Source organism: Macaca thibetana, chromosome 9 (assembly GCF_024542745.1).
Source record: "Macaca thibetana thibetana isolate TM-01 chromosome 9, ASM2454274v1, whole genome shotgun sequence".
Taxonomy (NCBI): domain Eukaryota; kingdom Metazoa; phylum Chordata; class Mammalia; order Primates; family Cercopithecidae; genus Macaca; species Macaca thibetana.
This window is the reverse complement of record NC_065586.1, coordinates 31731490-31752442: the sequence shown is the minus strand read 5'-3', so window position 1 is coordinate 31752442 and position 20953 is coordinate 31731490. Positions and strand designations below refer to the sequence as shown.

Genomic DNA, 20953 nt, shown 5'->3' with positions numbered 1-20953 from the left:
GCCAAGTAAAGCTACTAGATGATTGTTCAAACAATAAATTAAATATGCAATACAAATTAAAATGCTATTTAATCAACTATGTGAATTATTTGGAATAGATGTGAGGATATGTAACTTAATACGATTTATGTTTTATTTACTGTTATATTTCCACTACCTGGAGCAGTGCCTTCTTAGCACAGTGTAGTTGTGGTTCCCCAATAGATGGAGATTTTTCCTTGCTAAAAATTGATACAGGAGAGACATTGCCAACCTCCAACAGTGATGGCAGAAATAATATCTGTGATTGTTTCAACATCATGAAGGAGCTATTTTGTGGTTTTGTTGTGGTTAATGCTAGCTTCTTGTTTAGAAATCAGCATCTAGAGTTGCACTCAGGACCCGTGTCCACCCTTTATTTCCCCACTCACATTAACTTGTCTAGAAGAAAGCAGTCAACAGTACAAAATAACACTTTTAAAAGGTTTCCTGCGCCCCTATGAGTTCCTTTTCTCTTTTTAATCTACAAAGTTACATTTAGCTTGAAGTTAATATTGAGTACTGTAGAGATCCAAGACACCATTATAACTAACTCTTACTGAGTTGCATTATTAACAAAACTAATTGTTGTATGAAAGAATAACAGGAGTTTCTTACAACTCTGAAAGGTGGTCCTTGGCCACTGATTTTGGTCTTAAGACAGCTATATATATGTTTCACTTGTGGAGCTGAAATCTATCAGCATTACATTGATAATAGGAATTAGAAATGCCTAGTGTTTAGCATCTATTTATGTGCTTAGACAGTGTTGCTGTTTAGTTGTTAGAGGAAACAGTAATTTAAACAATTATAGTAGAAGCATGCTATATTATACGACTTGCAAGATAATTGGTATCATATTGTAGATTAACCTGGGTGGATACACACTCTACTGATACTCAGAAACTTAAGGAAATGATCAACTACCATAAGAATTAAGCAGTTGGAATGATGGCATCTTTCCTAAAAGATATTGATGAAAAGTCAATAAATGGCATTAAAAATACAGTACAGTACAGGCATTAAAAATAAGCCCCACACTTTTCAGATTTTGGAATGTGTGCATTATACTTACCAGTTGAGCATTTCTAATTGGTAAGTCCAAATGCTTCAGTGAGCATTTTCTTTGAGCATCATGTAAGCACTCAAAAAGTCCCAGATTTTGGAGCACTTCGGATTGGGGATGCTCACCTTGTATATAATCTGCGATATGAGTTATTTTGAAGTGGGCCAAACTGGGTTGGACTTTTCAAAATTTGGTGATTTTGTAGCTGGTAAGCAAGCTATGATTTGAGATTTATAATTATAGTCATTAAACAGATAATATTACTTTATCATGATCTCCTGGATAATTGCTTGTATCATAGTATTGTCACATGGATTCTTTCCAGTGAATAAGTATATAGAAAGTAGATGAAGAAAGCATACTAACCATCTAGAAAACAGTGTCATTGTAACATTAATTTGCTGACTCACTTTCTAAAGACAAGACATAATATAGTAATAGATGATAATCAAATCTAGTTAAATTTGAGGCTTCCCATTTTTTTAGACAGAAAATATTATTCAATCTCAGGAATTTAGTGAAATAACAACACAAACTGCCTGCTCTTAATGGAGAACAATGTGGCTACTTTTACCATAGCCTATTAGGTCTAAAATATTTTTTAAGTTTGAGCTGGGAGCCCAAAACTTGGTAGATGGTTCAAGAAAATGAAAGCAGAAAAGGCATGGTTTTGTAAAACCATGTGTAAAACTTGAAACATCTATGAGTATTTGATTTGAGTTTTCATGTAGATTTAACTATACTTTTTGTTTTGGGTTCTCTTAGGCAACTTTAGCGAGTATAGATGCTGAGCTTCAGAAACTTAAGGAAATGACCAACCACCAGAAAAAACGAGCAGCTGAGATGATGGCATCTTTACTAAAAGACCTTGCAGAAATAGGAATTGCTGTGGGAAATAATGATGTAAAGGTAAATATAATAACTAAATATTAAGGACAATTTTCTGTATACACTTGTACTTTTGTTTACTACTAATATGAAGTTCTTTTCCTATTCATGATCTCATCCTCACAATCAGTCATGTGTAGTAGGTGCTATTAACTGCATGTTAAATAGATCAGGAGGGAGCAAGAGAATAAGGGCGCCCAAATAGATAAATTCAGTAGGTGGCATTTAGTGGATCTCATGTTTGATTCTTTACTATAACATTTTCCCCAACCTGGGCAATGTGGCAAAACCCTGTCTCTACAAAAAATACAAAAATGAGCCTGGCATGGTGGTGTGTCCCTATAGTCCCAGCTATTGGAGTGGGAGGATTGCTTGAGCCTGGGAGGTCAAGGCTGCAGTGAGCTGCAGTCACACGACTGCACTCCAGCGTGTGCAACAGAACAAGATGCTGTCTCCAGAAAAAAAAAAAAAAAAAAAAGATTTAGCACTTAGAAATTACGTTAGTAAATTTCCATAAGTGAAATGATTGGAACAACAATTAAGATAAGTTCAGGGACCAGACATAGTGGCTCAAGCCTGTAATCCCAGCACTTTGGGAGGCCAAGGCAGGAGGATAACTTGAGCCCAGGAGTTCGAGACCAGCCTGGGCAACATGGCGAGACCCTGTCCCTACAAAAAACTTAAAAATTAGCCGAGCATGTGGGCATGGTGATACGTACCTGTAGTCCAAGGTATTTAAGAGACTGAGGCAGAAGGTTAAGGATGCTGTGAACCATGTTTGTGCCATGGCACTCCAGCCTGAGCAACAGAGTGAGACCCTATCTCAAAAAAAAAAAAAAAAAAAAAAAAAAAATTAGCTCAGGGAATACATTTATAATGAATGGGCTTGTGGTTGCTTTAAATATTTAAAGAAAAGTAGATGAGCACCGCTTTCTTAATTCTTTTTTATTTTAGTGTGAAAAATTGCAAACATATAATAGTAGAGAGAATAATGAGCTCCAGAGTTTTCAGTTTTCAAAATATTGCCATATTTTCTTTATATCTCTTTGTCCTAATCTTTTTAAGAATACTAATATTGGTTGTTAGCATCAGGCATGTGACTTGGTAAAAACTAAGACCAAAGAATCAAACTAAGACTCTTAACTGAAAAACCATGCATATAACATGAAAGATTTGTACGTTGCAGTAGCTGTTTAGACTTTACCTTTTTGATTAAAGCCTAATTACAATAACAAAGAGAACATACACTTGGGTTTATATTGAAAGCCTTCTAAAAAGCCCAGTCTGTTAACCAGAGTTGGAACTGAAATAAAAGTTTTGACAATATGGAGTACACATTTCCGTCTGTTGTATTGTTTGATGTTGCTGTTTGCTGTTAACTGATTCTTCAGTTTAAAAATGAAGAAAAAGTATTTTAAAAAATAGAAAAAGAATAAACTAAAATCAAAATAAAAGTTGCTGTTTGTTGATGGAGGCAAGGATTCTCATGACTCTTCATATGTTACTCAGTGTACTCACTTTCGGGCCACTTGACTTGCTTTCTTTTCACCATCAGTCTAAACATTTCTGCCCTGTCCTGTTTATGGTGAAGTAATGTGAGATGTAGAGTAATGATGTGAGATGGAGAGAAATCTCTACGATGGAAAAGTACATTTATTTTATATCGCAGAACACCAGAGAGATGACGTTCAAAATTTGCTTTGTAGAGATGACGTTCAAAATTTGCTTTGTAGGTTTGCAACTTTTCAGAAAAATCTTACATTTTATGTTCAAATAATTATGATTTAAGTCAAAAAGTGTCGAGAGAGAGTGGAAATGGCTTACGTTTAGTGGCAGATGGATGAAATCCAGGTTCCCTGACCACTAGATTTTTTTTTTTTTTTTTTTTTTTTTGAGATGGAATTTTGCTTTGTCGCCCAAGCTGGAGTGCAGTGGTGCTTGGCTCATTGCATCCTCCACCTCCCAGGTTCAAGCAGTTTTCCTGCCTCAGCCTCCCGAGTAGCTAGGATTACAGGCGCGTGCCACCACGCCTCACTAATTCTTTGTATTTTTAGTAGAGACGGGGTTTCACCAGTTAGCCAGGATGGTCTTGATCTCCTGATCTCATGACCCACCCGCCTCGGCCTGCCAAAGTGCTGGGATTACAGACGTGAGCCACCATGCACGGCCATAGATTTTTTTTTTATTTCCCACTATACCATAGCATTTTGGAAATAAGTCATCTTTGCAAATAGCTATTCTGATTTTAAAAAAAAAAAAAAAAGGATCCTCAGTATTTTTGTCATTAACAAGTAATTCTTTTCCTCTCGTCATATATAAGTCTGTTAGAGTGCTACTTTTTTTTTTTTTTGAGATGGAGTCTCGCTCTGTCGTCCAGGCTGGAGTACAGTGGCGCGATTTCGGCTCACCACAACCTCCGCCTCCTGGGTTCAAGTGATTCTTCTGCCTCAGCCTCCTAAATAGCTGGGACTACAGGCGTGCACCACCACACCTGGCTAATTTTTGTATTTTTAGTAGAGATGGGATTTCACCATATTGGCCAGCCTGGTTTCGAACTCCTGACTGCAGGTGATCTGCCCGCCTCAGCCTCCCAAAGTGCTGAAACTACAGGCATGAGCCATTGTGTCTGGCCCTATTGCTGAGTTTTGTTTTGTTTTGTTTTTGTTTGTTTTGAGATGGAGTCTTGCTCTGTCGCCTAGGTTGGAGTGCAGTGGCACTGCAACCTCCTCTTCCTGGGTTCAAGCGATTCTCCTGCCTCAGCCTCCCGAGTAGCTGGGACTACAGGCTCCCACTCCCACGCCTGGCTAAGTTTTTGTATTTTTAGTAGCAACGGGGTTTCACCATATTGACCAGGCTAGTCTTGAACTCCTGACCTTAGGTGATCCGCCTGCCTCAGTCTCCCAAAGTACTGGGATTACAGGCGTGAGCCACCTTACCTGGCCTCCTATTGTTGAGTTTTAAGAGTTCTTCATATGTTTTGGATATAAGTCTTTTATCAGATAGTGCTTTGCATTATTTCGCAGCTTGTGGCTTTTTTTACTCTATTAATTGTCATCTTTTGCAGACTAAAAATGTTTAATTTTGATGAGGTACAACTTACCAAGTTTTTCATTAATAGATTGTGTTTTTGGTATTGTATTTAAAAACTTATCGCCAAACCCAGTATCACCTAGATTTTCTCTTATGTTAAAGTTTTCTTTTAGTTTTGCATTTACATTTAGGTCTGTGATCCATTTGTAGTTAATTTTTCTGAAAGGGTAAGGTCTGTACCCAGGATTCATTGTTTTACATCTGGATGTCCAGTTGAAGAGACTATCCTCTCCATCAAATTGCCTTTGCACCTTTGTCAGAGATCAGTTGACTGTATTTTGTGGTTTTATTCCTGGGCTCTTCATTCTGTTCTGTTAACCTATTTATCTGTTCTTTTGCCAGCACTCTACTGTTGTGATTATTATAGCTTTACAGTAAGTTGCATAGTGTCAAGTCCTGTGACTTTGTTCTTCCTTAGTATTGTGTTAGCTATTCAGGGTCTTTGACTGTACATGTAAACTTTATCAATCATATCATCTGCAAAGACAGTTTTATTTCTTTCTGAAAGTTAAGGAATATACAGTGACCACAGTTCCTTTTGGTTGAGCTTAAAGGTCATCCTTTCCCCACCACCTAAATATCCTCTTGTTAAATTTTAAGCTGAACATGTACATGATTAACAGTGAATTTCCTGAAGAGGTCCTGTGAAGAGGAAATTAAAAAATTGAAAGAGGCAGAATTTATTAGTTTGGTTATATTTTTGTATTTTCCTTAGGTTTACATTTATTTATTTTTCTTGTTGGCATGTATTAACATTATTTTCAGTTTAAAAAAAAAGTAAGGAAAGCAAAAAGTAAGCTGTGTTTATTTACCTTTCATTGAAAACATTAATAAAAGAAAAAAATAAGATCCAGACTTTGTATGAATATTGAGTGATACTAAAATATATTTTATAAAAAGATTTTACAGCCTAATTGGGAAAACACACATTGAACATTTTTTTGGCTTTAATTTTTTATTTTACTTTTTCCTCACAGCAGCCCGAGGGAACTGGCATGATAGATGAAGAGTTCACTGTTGCAAGACTCTACATTAGCAAAATGAAGTCAGAAGTAAAAACCATGGTGAAACGTTGCAAGCAGTTAGAAAGCACACAAACTGAGAGCAACAGAAAAATGGAAGAAAATGAAAAGGAGTTAGCAGCATGTCAGCTTCGTATCTCTCAAGTAAGTTACAGAACAAAATTTATTTTTTGAAACAGCCACATAGAAATTGTATTTATTGTACAAGTTTTCAGAAAAATGTGTGTCTGTAGGTGAAATTTAGTTGTTTTTTTCCTAGTCTAGCTGCAGTAAATTTGAATGATTTAACTGAGTTATATTTGCCTAGTATAAATGTGTGTTATGTATAGAAATTTACCAGAAAGATGTGACTGGTAGTAACTTGTTAAAGACTCCAGAATTCCAGGGTGGGCAAAACTGCAGGGAACCAGTTTCCTGGCAACTGAATGAATGGGGCCATTCACCACAATCGGAATTTCACAAACAGGGAAGATGATAACGTTAGATGGCGGTATCTTTAAAATTAGTATTTCATATTTGAGTCTTCAGTGCCTTAGTTTGCAAGTTATGATGACCATTTAATTAATTGATTAAATTCTTTTAACATTTCAAAATTGGCTCCTGAACATTTTAGGTTTAAATATTCCCAAGTTTATCATATATAGATAATAAAATGTTTACTGTCAAATATTCTTTAAAGTGTATGCATGAGATATGTTTTCCACTTCATACCAGTATATTTTTTCCAAAAGCATGAAGCCAAAATTAAGTCATTGACTGAATACCTTCAAAATGTGGAACAAAAGAAAAGACAGCTGGAGGAATCTGTCGATTCCCTCAGTGAAGAACTAGTCCAGCTTCGAGCACAAGGTATAGCTCCCAACTGTTTATGAGTTACATCTATGTTCTTATTTTAGTATAATTGTAGTAAACTTAATATTCACACTGACAGAATAGTAGGGATATGACTGACTTGGAATGCTAAATAAATCATACATATTAATGTTGCTTTGAAACATAATTTTTTTTTTGCTGTTTTGAGACGGAGTCTTTGCTGTGTCACCCAGGCTGGAGTGCAGTGGCGCTACCTTGACTCACTGTAGCCTCCACCTCCTGGGTTCAAGTGATTCTCCTGCCACAGCCTCCCTAGTAGCTGGGACCACAGGCACATGCCACCATGCCCAGCTAATTTTTTGTATTTTTAGTAGAGACGGGGCTTCACCGTGTTAGCCAGCATGGTCTCGATCTCCTGACCTCGTGATCCACCGGCCTCGGCCTCCCAAAGTGCTGGGATTACAGGCATGAGCCACTGTGCCTGGCGAAATTTTTTTGTTTTTGTTTTTTAAGATTTTGTTTGAATATGGAAATAGCCAATCTGGGGATTTCCCACAGTTATGAAGGGGGAGGGGCGTGTGTGTGTGTCTGTGTCTGTGTCTTAACATAGGGGACTTAGGAGTTACCTCATTTCTTTACCATTCCCTTAACTGTTCTGGATTAGGCAAAAAAAAAAAATGAATAAACAAAGGAATACATAATACCAACACAATGGATATGACTTGTATACTAGTCTACATGTCATTGAACTGGGAGAGCAGGTGACATTTGGGTAATTTGAAGTCGAATATTGCTAAGGAAAATGCTTATTGTAAAATCCATTTGCTCCTTTGTTTATATGAGGAACCTTAAAGGCTTATTTCACTCTTCTATTTTCTCTCTATTCAAACAGAGAAAGTCCATGAAATGGAAAAGGAGCACTTAAATAAGGTTCAGACTGCAAATGAAGTTAAGGCAAGTTTGATGTCACGTATCTAATGACTTTAATTCATCAGTATTAATTTTGATTAGTCTGACTTTAACATCCTTTTCCCCCTCAAAATTTTAGCAAGCTGTTGAACAGCAGATCCAAAGCCACAGAGAAACTCATCAAAAACAGATCAGTAGTTTGAGAGATGAAGTAGAAGCAAAAGAAAAACTTATTACTGATCTTCAAGAGTAAGTATTATACTTCTCTAGTTAGACAGGAGGAAAGAAGCAGTTACTGATGGACACAGTATATTCTTATTAGAAACCTGCAGTTTTCATCAAAATTACATTTTTATCTTGGAAAATAAAGAATTTTCTCATTTATGAGTAAAACTTCTAAATTCCAGGTGAAATTTTTGAAACTTTTTTTTTTTAGATCTTTTGTTCTAAATTATTCAGTAAAAAGGAAGAAAAAAAATCCCCAACCTAAGTCCATTATTGCAAATAGATACCACAGTCTCCTCCAAATCCTTTATTTAATTTCCTTTTTTTTTTTTTTTGAGACGGAGTCTCGCTGTGTCGCCCAGGCTGGAGTGCAGTGGCTGGATCTCAGCTTACTGCAAGCTCTGCCTCCCGGGTTTACGCCATTCTCCTGCCTCAGCCTCCTGAGTAGCTGGGACTACAGGTGCCCACCACCTCGCCCAGCTAGTTTTTTGTATTTTTTAGTAGAGACGGGGTTTCACCATGTTAGCCAGGATGGTCTCGATCTCCTGACCTCGTGATCCGCCCGTCTCGGCCTCCCAAAGTGCTGGGATTACAGGCTTGAGCCACCGCGCCTGGCCTGATTTCCTTTTTTAAAAAAATTCTTGGCTGCGTGCAGTGGCTGATGGCCTGTGACCCCAGTGCTTTGGGAGGCCGGGACAGGAGGATCACTAGAGGCCAGGAGTTCATCAAGACCAGCCTGGGCAACATGTTAATGAGACTCCGCCTCTACACAAAACAATGTTTTAAATTAGCATGGTGGTACATGCCTGTAGTCCCAGTGACCCAGGAGGCTGTGGCACAAGAATTACTTGAGGAGTGTTGGAGTTTTGAGGCTGAAGCAAGCTATGATTGTACTCCAGCCTGGGTGACAGAGTGAGACCCTGACTCAAAATTCTTAACTGGGAAAAACTTTTCTGGAAATTCTATGGATTTTCAAAGGTTTTTTGTTTTGTTTTGTTTTTTTTAAGTTGTCATCTTAGTTTATCTAGAAGACAGTTTCCCTGCCTCCATAACCATGTGCACATACATAGAGTTTGTGGAAGTCAGAGTCTGCAACAATTTGAGTAGGGACCAGAAGAGAGTAACACAACAAAATGATGATTAGGTTTGGGGCATAGGTCTTACTATGAGTACCTGATGGAAGTAGGCATAAGGATTCAGGAAGGTGAAAGACAGAGGAGAACAAAATCATGATTTCAAACCAAAATACAAAAAATTTTGTATGCCTGCAAGTAGCCAGGTCCCTTCCCTGTTTTCCTCCATGGGGGATAGGATAACAGAAAAGTCCTTGATGAGATTATAGAATTTAAAAGTTTGGAAATTTTAATGATGACATTGAGAAAACTATGATATTGATACTGTGTTAATTTTTTTTTTCTTTTGTCAGCCAAAACCAGAAAATGATGTTAGAGCAGGAACGTCTAAGAGTAGAACATGAGAAGTTGAAAGCCACAGATCAGGAAAAGAGCAGAAAACTACACGAACTTACGTGAGTAATTGTTTTTAATTAAAGTTTAAAAATAAAAGCTAAATTAGAGAATTATAGGCATTACCCTTGGATATAGCCAGTGGATACATATTTTACTTTGTATGGGCTAAAGGATTTTTTCTTAAATCCACTGAGTTGGTTTGATTTATATCTAAATACTTGTAATATATACTTGTATTTTAGTGAAAGCAAGGTCTTATATTTCATTGTGGTTAAGATTTAGATTTCTGTTTATCAATCTGCTTGCTGTTTCTTTATCTCCATATTACTTCAGGATCCAGCATAAAAATGAACCTAAAACAATATATTAAGTAATTTAGAAGATTTTAAGATCTATCACAAAAACTGACTTTTTGTTAAATTTTCTTTTGCATAAAAGAGCATTGTGGTTTTTAGCCTTGCCATTTTGAACAGAGGTTTTCATAGTTTATCTTTTCTTATTTTCTCAAAACTCAGTTTTCTAGAATCTTAGGTAGAAAATTCATGATTATAATTTTTCACATACCTTGAGTTTGTGAGACAATTTGCAAATGAACTGTGATATTATTAGGATAGTTGGAACATCAGGACCAGTTCAGAGTGGATTTTATGAAGATTCTGCTAACTTGCAGCTGTGATTTTGTTTAGAATACTTGATAGTTTATAATCTATAATCAATCAGTATCATTTTGGATAAATAGCAGTATAATATATGTGGCATATTTTAAAATATAAATTAGAACCATTCCTTGTTCTTTGAATTCTGCCACATTTTATTTCATCTCTTCCATTGCTATATATGGAATGTATAACAATAAACTTGTTTTAGAAGGCATGTGAAAATTTTTTGAAATCGCCCAGGTGCAGTGGCTCACACCCATAATCTCAGCACTTTGGGAGGCCAAGGCAGGAGAATCAGTTGAGCCCAGTGTTTGAGAATCAGCCTGGGCAATATAGTGAGACCCTGTCTCTACAAAAAATTTTTAGACAGGCCTGGCTGTACATGCCTATGGTCCCAGCTACTTGGGAGACAGGTGAGGAGGATCACTTGAGCCCAGGAGGTTGAGGTTGCAGTGAGCAGTGTTTGGGACAGAAACCCTGTGTCCAAAAAAAAAAAAAAAGACAGCATGGATAAATTGTTTAAAATAGGCATCTTGTATTTATTTAAGAATTTATCCTTTCAGATACAAAATATTTTATTCAGCTCTCATGCTAAGTACAGTTTTACAGAATAAAATTTGAAAATACATGTTTGTTCTTCTACTGTTAGGGTTATGCAAGATAGACGAGAACAAGCAAGACAAGACTTGAAGGGTTTGGAAGAGACAGTGGTAAGAAAAACATGAAAATAAATAGGATTTGGGAATATTTTGTGTGTTTTTTTTCTACCATGATTATTCTAAATTTAAGTCTGAACTCCAAAAATATCACTGTTCTTAATCCAAGGCAAAAGAACTTCAGACTTTACACAACCTACGCAAACTCTTTGTTCAGGACCTGGCTACCAGAGTTAAAAAGGTAAAGTAACTATGCTGAGGTGGGTGTTTGCATAAATGGTGCTTGCTTCTAGGTAATTCTTTGTATTCAAAGTGAAATAACTTTACAGTCATGTCAATTTTTGTATAGTTAAGCTTAGATTTTTTTTATTTTTTAAATTTTCATAATCTTACTGACCTCTTTTCTCAGAGTGCCGAGATTGATTCTGATGACACCGGAGGCAGCGCTGCTCAGAAGCAAAAAATCTCCTTTCTTGAAAATAATCTTGAACAGCTCACTAAAGTGCACAAACAGGTACTAAAGAGTATATTTTCTGGTAGCCGCAAGATAGTAAAAATAAAAAATCGAGGATTGGCAAGTGAGTATTTCAATCTTTCAGAGTCCTCAGGAATGTTTATATGCTGAGCCATTTTATCAGAAATTATATAAAGAAACCACAAGTAACTTTTAGAGGAGTTAGTATTTTTAACAACCTTATTACCAAAAGAGGCAGTAAAAACATGTATTCTCATTTTCTCTTCAGGATTTTAAGACTGGATTTTCATAATTCATGATAATTTTGAAATCTCTACTACACAAGACTGCAGTTAAAATACTGCAAAGTCTTTTGGGGAGAGTGGTCTTTTTATATCTAATACCCCAGTGTGTCAAATATAATGAAGCAGTTTTCATTTCACCAGATCAGTTGTCTTACTGAAGAAACATAGCACTATCTTGTATTGTCTTTGCTTAGTAGAGGGAGAGAACAATTCTTCCCCCAAAAAGTTAAAAGAAACTATACCTTTGTCAATAAATAGATGTGTGTATGATTTGTAGAGATGGATGTATTCCCTGTGTGTTTCTGCCTAAATTAGATAAATGGGAAACAATATAAAATGCAGTTTTACTTCTTTTCTAAAGAGCAATTATGAAATGCTCGTACTTTTTCAAATCATCCTGTTAAATCTGGAATCCTTGTTTTGTTTGTGTACGTTTAGTTGGTACGTGATAATGCAGATCTCCGCTGCGAACTTCCTAAGTTGGAAAAGCGACTTCGAGCTACAGCTGAGAGAGTGAAAGCTTTGGAATCAGCCCTGAAAGAAGCTAAAGAAAATGCATCTCGCGATCGCAAACGTTATCAGCAAGAAGTAGATCGCATAAAGGAAGCAGTCAGGTCAAAGAATATGGCCAGAAGAGGGCATTCTGCACAGATTGGTTAGTAGAACACATTAAAACCTTTAAACCTTGCTCAATTTGAATGCTTGCGTTTAGCTGAAAACATAATCCGAATTTTATGTGTTGTCATGGTGCATCTGTCTTTATTTTCTAACTTAGCAAAGAGTGGCACTGTTGGGAGAGAGGAATAACCACATTAGCAGAACAAGAAGATAAATGAGAACTAGAGAAGCAAGCAAGAATGGTCATGGAATGGAGAAACTATATAGAGCAGTATTATTAAAGCCAAGAGAATTGCAAGAAAATAAGCCATCAGCAATGATTTAATGTTTAAGAATGATCATTAGTGGCCAAGCGTGGTGGCTCACGCCTGTAATCCCAACACTTTGGGAGGCCAAGGCAGGTGGGTCACCTGAGGTCAGAAGTTCGAGACCAGCCTGACTAACATCATGAAACCCTGTCTCTACTAAATACAAAAAAATTAGCCAGGCATGGTGGTGAACACCTGTAACCCAGCAACTTGGGAGGCTGAGGCAGGAGAATCGCTGGAACCCAGGAAGTGGAGGTTGCCAAGATGGCACCATTGCACTCTGGCCTGGGTGACGAGCGAGACTCCGTCTCAAAAAAAAAAGAAAAAAAAATGGTGCAGGAAGTGTTTTTTTGTTGTTTTTTATTTTTAGTTTGTTTTTTGAGACAGAGTTTCACTCTTGTTGCTCAGGCTGGAGTGCAATGGCGTGATCCTGGCTCACTGCAACCTCTGCCTCCCGGGTTTAAGTGATTCTCCTGCCTCAGCCTCCCTAGTAGCTGGAATTGCAGGTGCAAGCCACCATGCCCAGCTAATTTTGTATTTTTAGTAGAGACAGGGTTTTTCCTTGTTGGTCAGGCTGGTCTCGAACTCCTGACCTCACATGATCCACCTGCCTCGGCCTCCCAGAATGTTGGGATTACAGGCGTGAGCCACTGTGCCCAGCCTTTTTTTTTTTTTTTTTTTTTTTTTTTTTTTTAATGACATGGTCTTGCTTGTCACCCATGCTGTTCTGCAATAGTGCAATTACGGCTCACTGCAGCCCCCAACCTCCCAGGCTCATGCGATCCTCCTACCTCAGCCTTCCAAGGAGCCGGGACTACAGGTGCATGCCACCACACCCAGCTAATTTTTTTATTTTCTGTAGAGACAGGATTTTGCCTTATTGCCTAGTCTGATCTTCAACTCCTAGACCCAAGTGATCCACCCACCTCAGCCTCTCAACATGCTGGGATTATGCAGGCATGAGCCATTATGCCTGGCCAGAAAGATTTTTTTTAAAGGCTAAGAATTATATAGGTCCTAGAGAAAAGGATGCTACAAAAAAGAAAATGTGATGGAGAAACAAAAAGGCGAAGAAAAACAAAACATTTGGGAATTTGTTGTGAATAGAAGAAACCTTAACAGTCATTGCAGTCACATCTTAAGCTTTATTCTAAAGTCTGTCTTTGTTTTTCATATTAGCTAAACCTATTCGTCCCGGGCAACATCCAGCAGCTTCTCCAACTCACCCAAGTGCAATTCGTGGAGGAGGTGCATTTGTTCAGAACAGCCAGCCAGTGGCAGTGCGAGGTGGAGGAGGCAAACAAGTGTAAACATTTATACCTACCCACAGGTTTGTTATTTATATCTGGCTTTTCATATCTGTCTGTGGAAAATTGGTTGTCAAATAGGTTTTTTGATTTTTAAAAAAATTCTTACATTGGTGTTATGATTTTTTTTTTTAACTTAAGCAATTATAAAAGTAATTTAGCTTGATCTTTTTGTATAGTTTAGATCATACTGTATATTCAAATTTGTGGTCTTAATTGTTTTGAAATCTAGCATTGGACCATTTGTAATAGCTCTTGATATTCAGTCTAATGGATGTACCATGATTTATAAACATTCCTTTTTGCTGGACATGTAATTATATAATTTTTTCCATAATTGAAATTTTCAAAAACTAAAATTTTCATATATGAAATTTGAAACTTTTTTTTTTGAGATGGAGTCTCACTCTTGTCACCCAGCCTTGAGTGCAATGGCGTGATCTCAGCTCACTGCAACCTCTGGCTCCTGGGTTCAAGCGATCCACCTGCCTCAGCCTCCAGAATAGCTGGGATTAAGGCTCCCGCCACCATGCCCGGCTAATTTTTGTATTTTTAGTAGAGATGAGGTTTTACCATGTTGGCCAGGCTGGTCTCAAACTCCTGACTTAAAGTGATCCGCCTGCCTTGGCCTCTCAAAGCACAGGGATTACAGGCGTGAGCCACCGCGCCCGGCCTGAAACATCTTGTATTCCCTAACCTGTTAGAGATTATTTCCAGGAGGTTCCCAGAAATGCAGTTACAAGGAAATGTGAACATTTTTAAGGCTCTTGCTACATACTAACACATTGGTTTCTAAAAAGACTGCACCAAATTGCATATGAGCACAGCTTACTAACAAATTTCTGAGTTTTATTTATAATTGTATAAGTAATATCTGTTCTTTATAGGGCATAAAACAATCACAAATTAGAAAAAACATCTAGAGATACTATACAATGTACTATATTTCTCTTTTTGGAACTTTCTGTATTAGTTTTTCAATTTAAAAGCTTAAACTGTTGATAACTATTCTAATACACTCCACCTATTTTACTACATATGCTGCTTCGTAGCCTGCATTCCCCCCACCCGCTCCAAGACAGAGTCTCGTTCTTGTTGCCCAGGCTGAAGTGCAATGGCGAGATCTTGGCTCACTGCAACCTCCGCCTTCCGGATTCAAGCGATTCTCCTGCCTCAGCCTCCCAAGTAGCTGGGATTACAGGCATGCGCCACCACGCCCGGCTAATTTTGTATTTCATAGCCTGCTTTTTAAACTTAGCAATATATTTGGAACACGTTCTTCTACAACATGATTGAATTAGTTAGTGGTTGTCTAATAATTCATCATATAGCAGGAACTCTGTAACCCTTCAGAAAGTCCCTGATGTGTATATATGCTTTGGAAATAAAATATACTAGATAATTACGAAATGATTAGCTGTTTCTGACAAATACTAAAGCAACTTTATTTTAATGTTGCTTGTTTATACTTGGACATTTGGCATAATACTGGCTCTAAATTTGAGTAGAGAATTAAGAAATATTCTGAAGGATTCACATTTCTAACAATTTTAAACATTTTGTTCACACAATGTAGAATTTAAAACAGTAGTAGAGTGAAAAGAACATGGACTGTGGAGTTCCATCCAAGTTGGAATCCTGACTCCTTTTATGAACTTGAGCAGATAAACTTTTTAATAGTTTCTTTCTCATTCTGACTTGTTTTACAGTACTTCAGCATAAAAATAAATTATGGATTTATTGCCTATTTAATGAATCTCTAAAACAACATTTTTCTACATAGCCACAATATTATCACACCCAATAAGATTATATTTTTAATATTATTTAATGCCATTCCATATTCAGATTTTTCCAATTTTTTTTACTATCCTGTACAACTGGTTTGTCTAAACCAGAGTACAATTCAGGACTGCTGTTTGCATTTGGTTTTATCCCTTAAATCTCTTCTGATCTTGAATGAGCACCCTGTTTAGTGATATTGACTTAATGAAGAGTAGACCCAGTTGTCTTGAGGGTATAATACCTTCTGGATGTTGTGTCTGATTGTTTTTATGTGTAGTCACCTTGTTCTCTCTCCCCTCTATTTCTATGCAAAAGCATTGATTAGACTCAGCATAAACATTTTTGACAAGGTTATGTCATAGATAATAAGTACTTAATATCAGTAGACATACAATAGCTGGTTTTCCTGATAATTAGAGATAGCTTCTGTGTTCTTCCCCTTTGGACTAATAACTCTGTTTTATTAGTAAGATGGAAGTCATTCTTAAGAATTACATGAGTTGGCGGGGTGCAGTGGCTCACACCTGTAATCCCAGCACTTTGGGAGGCTGAGGTGGGTGGGTCACCTGAGGTCAGGAGTTCAAGACCAGCCTGACCAACATGGAGGAACCCTGCCTCTGCTAAAAAGACAAAATTAGCTGGGCATGGTGGCACATAACTGTAATTGCAGCTATTCGGGAGGCTGAGACAGGAGAATCACTTGAACCCGGGAGGTGGAGGTTCCAGTGATCCGAGATCGTGGCATTGCACTCCAGCCTGGGCAACAAGAGCGAAATTCTGTCTCAGGAAAAAAAAAAAAAAGAATTACATGAGTTAAGATGTTACCCATCGGCCGGGCGCGGTGGCTCAAGCCTGTAATCCCAGCACTTTGGGAGGCCGAGGCGGGTGGATCACGAGGTCAGGAGATCGAGACTATCCTGGCTAACATGGTGAAACCCCGTCTCTACTAAAAATACAAAAAACTAGCCGGGCGTGGTGGCGGGCGCCTATAGTCTCAGCTACTTGGGAGGCTGAGGCGGGAGAATGGCGTGAACCCGGGAGGCGGAGCTTGCAGTGAGCCGAGATCGCGCCACTGCACTCCAGCCTGGGAGACACAGCGAGACTCCCTCTCAAAAAAAAAAAAAAAAAAAAAAAAAAGATGTTACCCATCACACAGTATTCAGTAGATGCAAGCCTTTTCCTACCTTTCTGGAAGTGGGAGCTGGGCAAGGGGGTTTCAAAGCATAGATATAAAGTTTATTCTTTTTGGATATTGTCCTCACATTAAAATTTATATGTCAACTTTAAACTTACCTCATTGTAGAGAGGATAGACCATACTTTTGTTAACTGTATACTGTTATATGTTAACATTATAGGTATATGTTAACTGTATACCATACTTTTGTATAGCTGATCCCTGCATAGTGACACCAGGTTAGCACATAAGGGAGATAGCTAACTCAGCCAAACTAGGTTTTTAAGATTTGAAAGTTATGGTGTAAAAATACAATTATTTACAGGTTTGTTTTGATGCTGGTCCAAGGATAGTGGTTCTTAGTTTTCAAACTCTTGTAGCCTATCTTAAACCATGATTGGGGAGTATGTGATTCACTTAAGTGATAAATTATTTAAATGTTAAATAATTTGCAGAGGTTTGTTTGTTTGTTTGTTTTGAGACAGAGTCTCGCTCTGTCGCCCAGGCTGGAGTGCAGTGGCAGGATCTCAGCTCACTGCGACCTTTGCTTCCTGCTTTGAAGCAGTTCTCCCTGCCTCAGCCTCCCGAGTAGCTGGGATTACAGGCGCCCACTACCACGCCCGGCTAAGTTTTTTGTATTTTTACTAGAGATGGGGTTTTGCCACATTGGCCAGGCTGGTCTTGAACTCCTGACCTCAGGTGATCTGCTCCCCCCTCGACTTCCCAAAGTGCTGGGACTACAGGCATGAGCCACCGTGCCTGGCGAGAAATTTTTTTAATGTTAAAAACATTTCAAGTCACTGTGTTTATTTTTGGAAAGGATGACATTTATAATACTGATACTTTTAGTTCCCAGTTTTACATGGCTGGTCTTCTGCCTTGCATAGTACTTTAAATAGGCTGAGTTTTTCTAAATGCATAGGTAAGTAGGCAGTTTAATACAAAGATGTTTAATACTACTAGAATTATTTTGCTGTTACTTTTCCTACTGTATACACCTCTTGTTTATCCCTATTCCTCTACAACTCTCCCCCTCTTTTTTTTTTTTTAAAGCTTCTGTATATATAACTAGTAGTTGCTGGTTAGTGTTGCTTGGTTTAAGGATGTCACTGACCACTGTCTGCTGGTTAAAAGATTAGCCATTTTTTTCTTTTTTAAACAAATATAATTCATAAATCAGCTTACCCATAGCTTTATTGGGGAGAATAAAAACAAAGGGAGGGCTGACCTCCCTTTAAACATTACTGCTTCTAAACAGTTCTACTTAGGCAGTAAATAAAAGGAAACCAACTCATTTAATATTGCTGTCTTTGTAATTTTGGGGAAAGTAGCCACAGCTGTTGGCTAAAATGTTTATAAACTATTGGCATATTTTATTTTCTTGTTTTATTCTTCATGATTATCTCAAACACAAATTTTGTAAAACTAAACATATTTACTCTCTATGCTTTCTCCCATTTTTAGGTATTAAAAAGTAATCGAAGTATGAAGAGGACATGGTATCAAGCAGTCATTCAATGACTATAACCTCTACTCCCTTGGGATTGTAGAACTATAACTTTTTAAAAAATGTATAAATTATACCTGGCCTGTACAGCTGTTTCCTACCTACTCTTCTTGTAAACTCTGCTGCTTCCCAACACAACTAGAGTGCAATTTTGGCATCTTAGGAGGGAAAAAGGACAGTTTACAACTGTGGCCCTATTTATTACACAGTTTGTCTATCATGTCTTAAATTTAGTCTTTTCTGTGCCAAGCTAACTGTACCTTATAGGACTGTACTTTTTGTATTTGTTTCTTGTCTATTTTTTAATCTCAGTTATTTTAAATTACCTAGTTGCTACTGCTTCTTTTCTTTTCCTATTAAAGTTTTAGTCTTCCTTTTTTTTTTTTTTAAAGAGAAAATGGAACATTTAGGTTAAATGTCTTTAAATTTTACCACTTACAACACTACATGCCCATAAAATATATCCAGTCAGTACTGTATTTTAAAATCCCTTGAAATGATATTATTAGGGTTAAAATTACTTGTATTGTTTCTGAAGTTTGCTCCTGAAAACTACTGTTTGAGCACTGAAACCTTACAAATGCCTAACTAGGCATTTGAGATTGAGCAAGGCTACTTGTTATCTCATGAAATGCCTGTTGCCGAGTTATTTTGAATAGAAATATTTTAAAGTATCAAAAACAGATCTTAGCTTAAGAGAGTTTGGAAAAGGAATTATATTTCTCTTTTTCCTGATTCTGTATTCCACAAATCTTGATGGAATGAAAATACCCTGCTTTATTCTGGTGAGCCTGCTAGCTAATATAAGTATTGGACAGGTAATAATTTGTCATCTTTAATATTAGTAAAATGAATTAAGATATTATAGGATTAAACATAATTTTATACTGTTAGTACTTTATTGGCTGACCTAAATTTATAGCCTGTGGAAATTGAGAAAAATGAAGAAACAGGACACATATGTGATGAATTAAAAATATATATAGGTCAATTTTGGTCTGAAATCCCTGAGGTGTTTTTAACCTGCTACACTAATTTGTACACTAATTTATTTCTTGTTTAGTCTAAAAATAGTAATTTGTTTGCAAGTCACTAATAATCATTAAATAAATTATTTTGTTGGCCATAGCCCATAATTTTGTAATTAGTACTAAGTGTATACGTATTTTTGCCACTTTTTCCTCAGATGATTAAGTCAACAGCTTATTTTAGGAAACTATAAAATAATAGGGAAAGAGATTTCACTATTTGCTTCATCAATGGTAGGGGGCGGTGACTGCAACTGTGTTAGCAGAAATTCACAGAGAATGGGGATTTAAGGTTAGTCAGTAGAGAAACTTGGAAAGTTCTGTGTTAGGATCTGGCTGGCAGAATTAACTTTTTGCAAAAGTTTTATACACAGATATTTGTATTAAATTTGGAGCCATAGTCAGAAGACTCAGATCATAATTGGCTTATTTTTCTATTTCCTTAACTATTGTAATTTCCACTTTTATAATAATTTTGATTTAAAATATAAATTTATTTATTTATTTTTTTAATAGTCAAAAATCTTTGCTGTCGTAGTCTGCAACCTCTAAAATGATTGTGTTGCTTTTAGGATTGATCAGAAGAAACACTCCAAAAATCGAAATGAAATGTTGGTGCAGCCAGATATAAGTAATACAGTTAACAAGCAAAAAGAGTGCTGCCACCTCTTTATGATCGTTTTCTAAGTGAAGAAACATTTGGCTGCATTCACATAGACCTGTATGTTTTGTTTTCAGTTGAAAACTTGCCTCCTTGGGCAATATTCATAAATGAAGCAGAATTTTTTTTTCTCTTTTTTCCGAATATGTTAGTTTCGTTCTTGTAAGATGTATCATGGGTATTGGTGCTGTGTAGTGAACAATGAATTTTAATTAGCATGTGGTTCAGAATATACAATGTTAGGTTTTTAAAAATATCTTGATGGTTCTTTTCTATTTATAATTTCAGACTTTCATAAAGTGTACCAAGAATTTCATAAATTTGTTTTCAGTGAACTGCTTTTTGTTATGGTAGGTCATTAAACACAGCACTTACTCTTAAAAATGAAAATTTCTGATTGTCTAGGATATTGACACATTTCAATTTGCAGTATCTTTTTGACTGGATATATTAACGTTCCTCTGAATGGCATTGACAGATGGTTCAGAAGAGAAACTCAATGAAATAAAGAGAATAATATTTATTCATGGCGATTAATTAAATTATTTGCCTAACTTAAGCAAACTAACTGCTGTGCTTAACTCTCAGTTTGTGCTTAACTCCATTTAACATGAGGTGACAGAAGAGTCTGAGTCTACCTGTGGATTATGTTGGTTTATTTTCAGTGCTTGAAGATACATTCACAAATACTTGGTTTGGGAAGACACCGTTTAATTTTAAGTTAACTTGCATGCTGTAAATGCGTTTTATGTTTAAATAAAGAGGAAGATTTTTTGAAATGTAATGACTTTCTTAAAACTTAAGTGTTACATTGATTTTACATGACTGAGTTCAGGCATGTCTTGACAGAAGAGTGACTGATACATCATTATATTTATGTATATTTTGTTTCCTAATGTCTTGCAGTCTTTTAGACAGCAGGTATTAAATGTGTAGAGCTAGAAATGAATGACCAGTCTCACCTATAAAACTTTTTTTTTTTGAGATGG

At 36.8% G+C, this 20953-nt stretch overlaps 1 protein-coding gene across 4 annotated transcripts in view; it reads left to right on the top strand.

Moving 5' to 3' along the window:
• KIF5B (kinesin family member 5B) overlaps positions 1–20743 on the top strand; it is a 47899-nt gene extending 27156 nt beyond the window's left edge. For all 4 annotated transcript variants that reach the window (XM_050805673.1, XM_050805676.1, XM_050805675.1 and 1 more), the window contains 12 exons: positions 1850–1993; positions 6040–6228; positions 6816–6933; positions 7790–7851; positions 7946–8055; positions 9458–9559; positions 10809–10869; positions 10985–11056; positions 11225–11329; positions 12013–12229; positions 13680–13830; positions 18233–20743. In XM_050805673.1, the coding sequence (XP_050661630.1) occupies positions 1850–1993; positions 6040–6228; positions 6816–6933; positions 7790–7851; positions 7946–8055; positions 9458–9559; positions 10809–10869; positions 10985–11056; positions 11225–11329; positions 12013–12229; positions 13680–13810 (1311 nt within the window). In that variant the 3' untranslated portion in view covers positions 13811–13830; positions 18233–20743. The remainder of the gene's footprint in view (positions 1–1849; positions 1994–6039; positions 6229–6815; positions 6934–7789; positions 7852–7945; positions 8056–9457; positions 9560–10808; positions 10870–10984; positions 11057–11224; positions 11330–12012; positions 12230–13679; positions 13831–18232) is intronic.
• Positions 20744–20953: the final 210 nt, after the last annotated feature.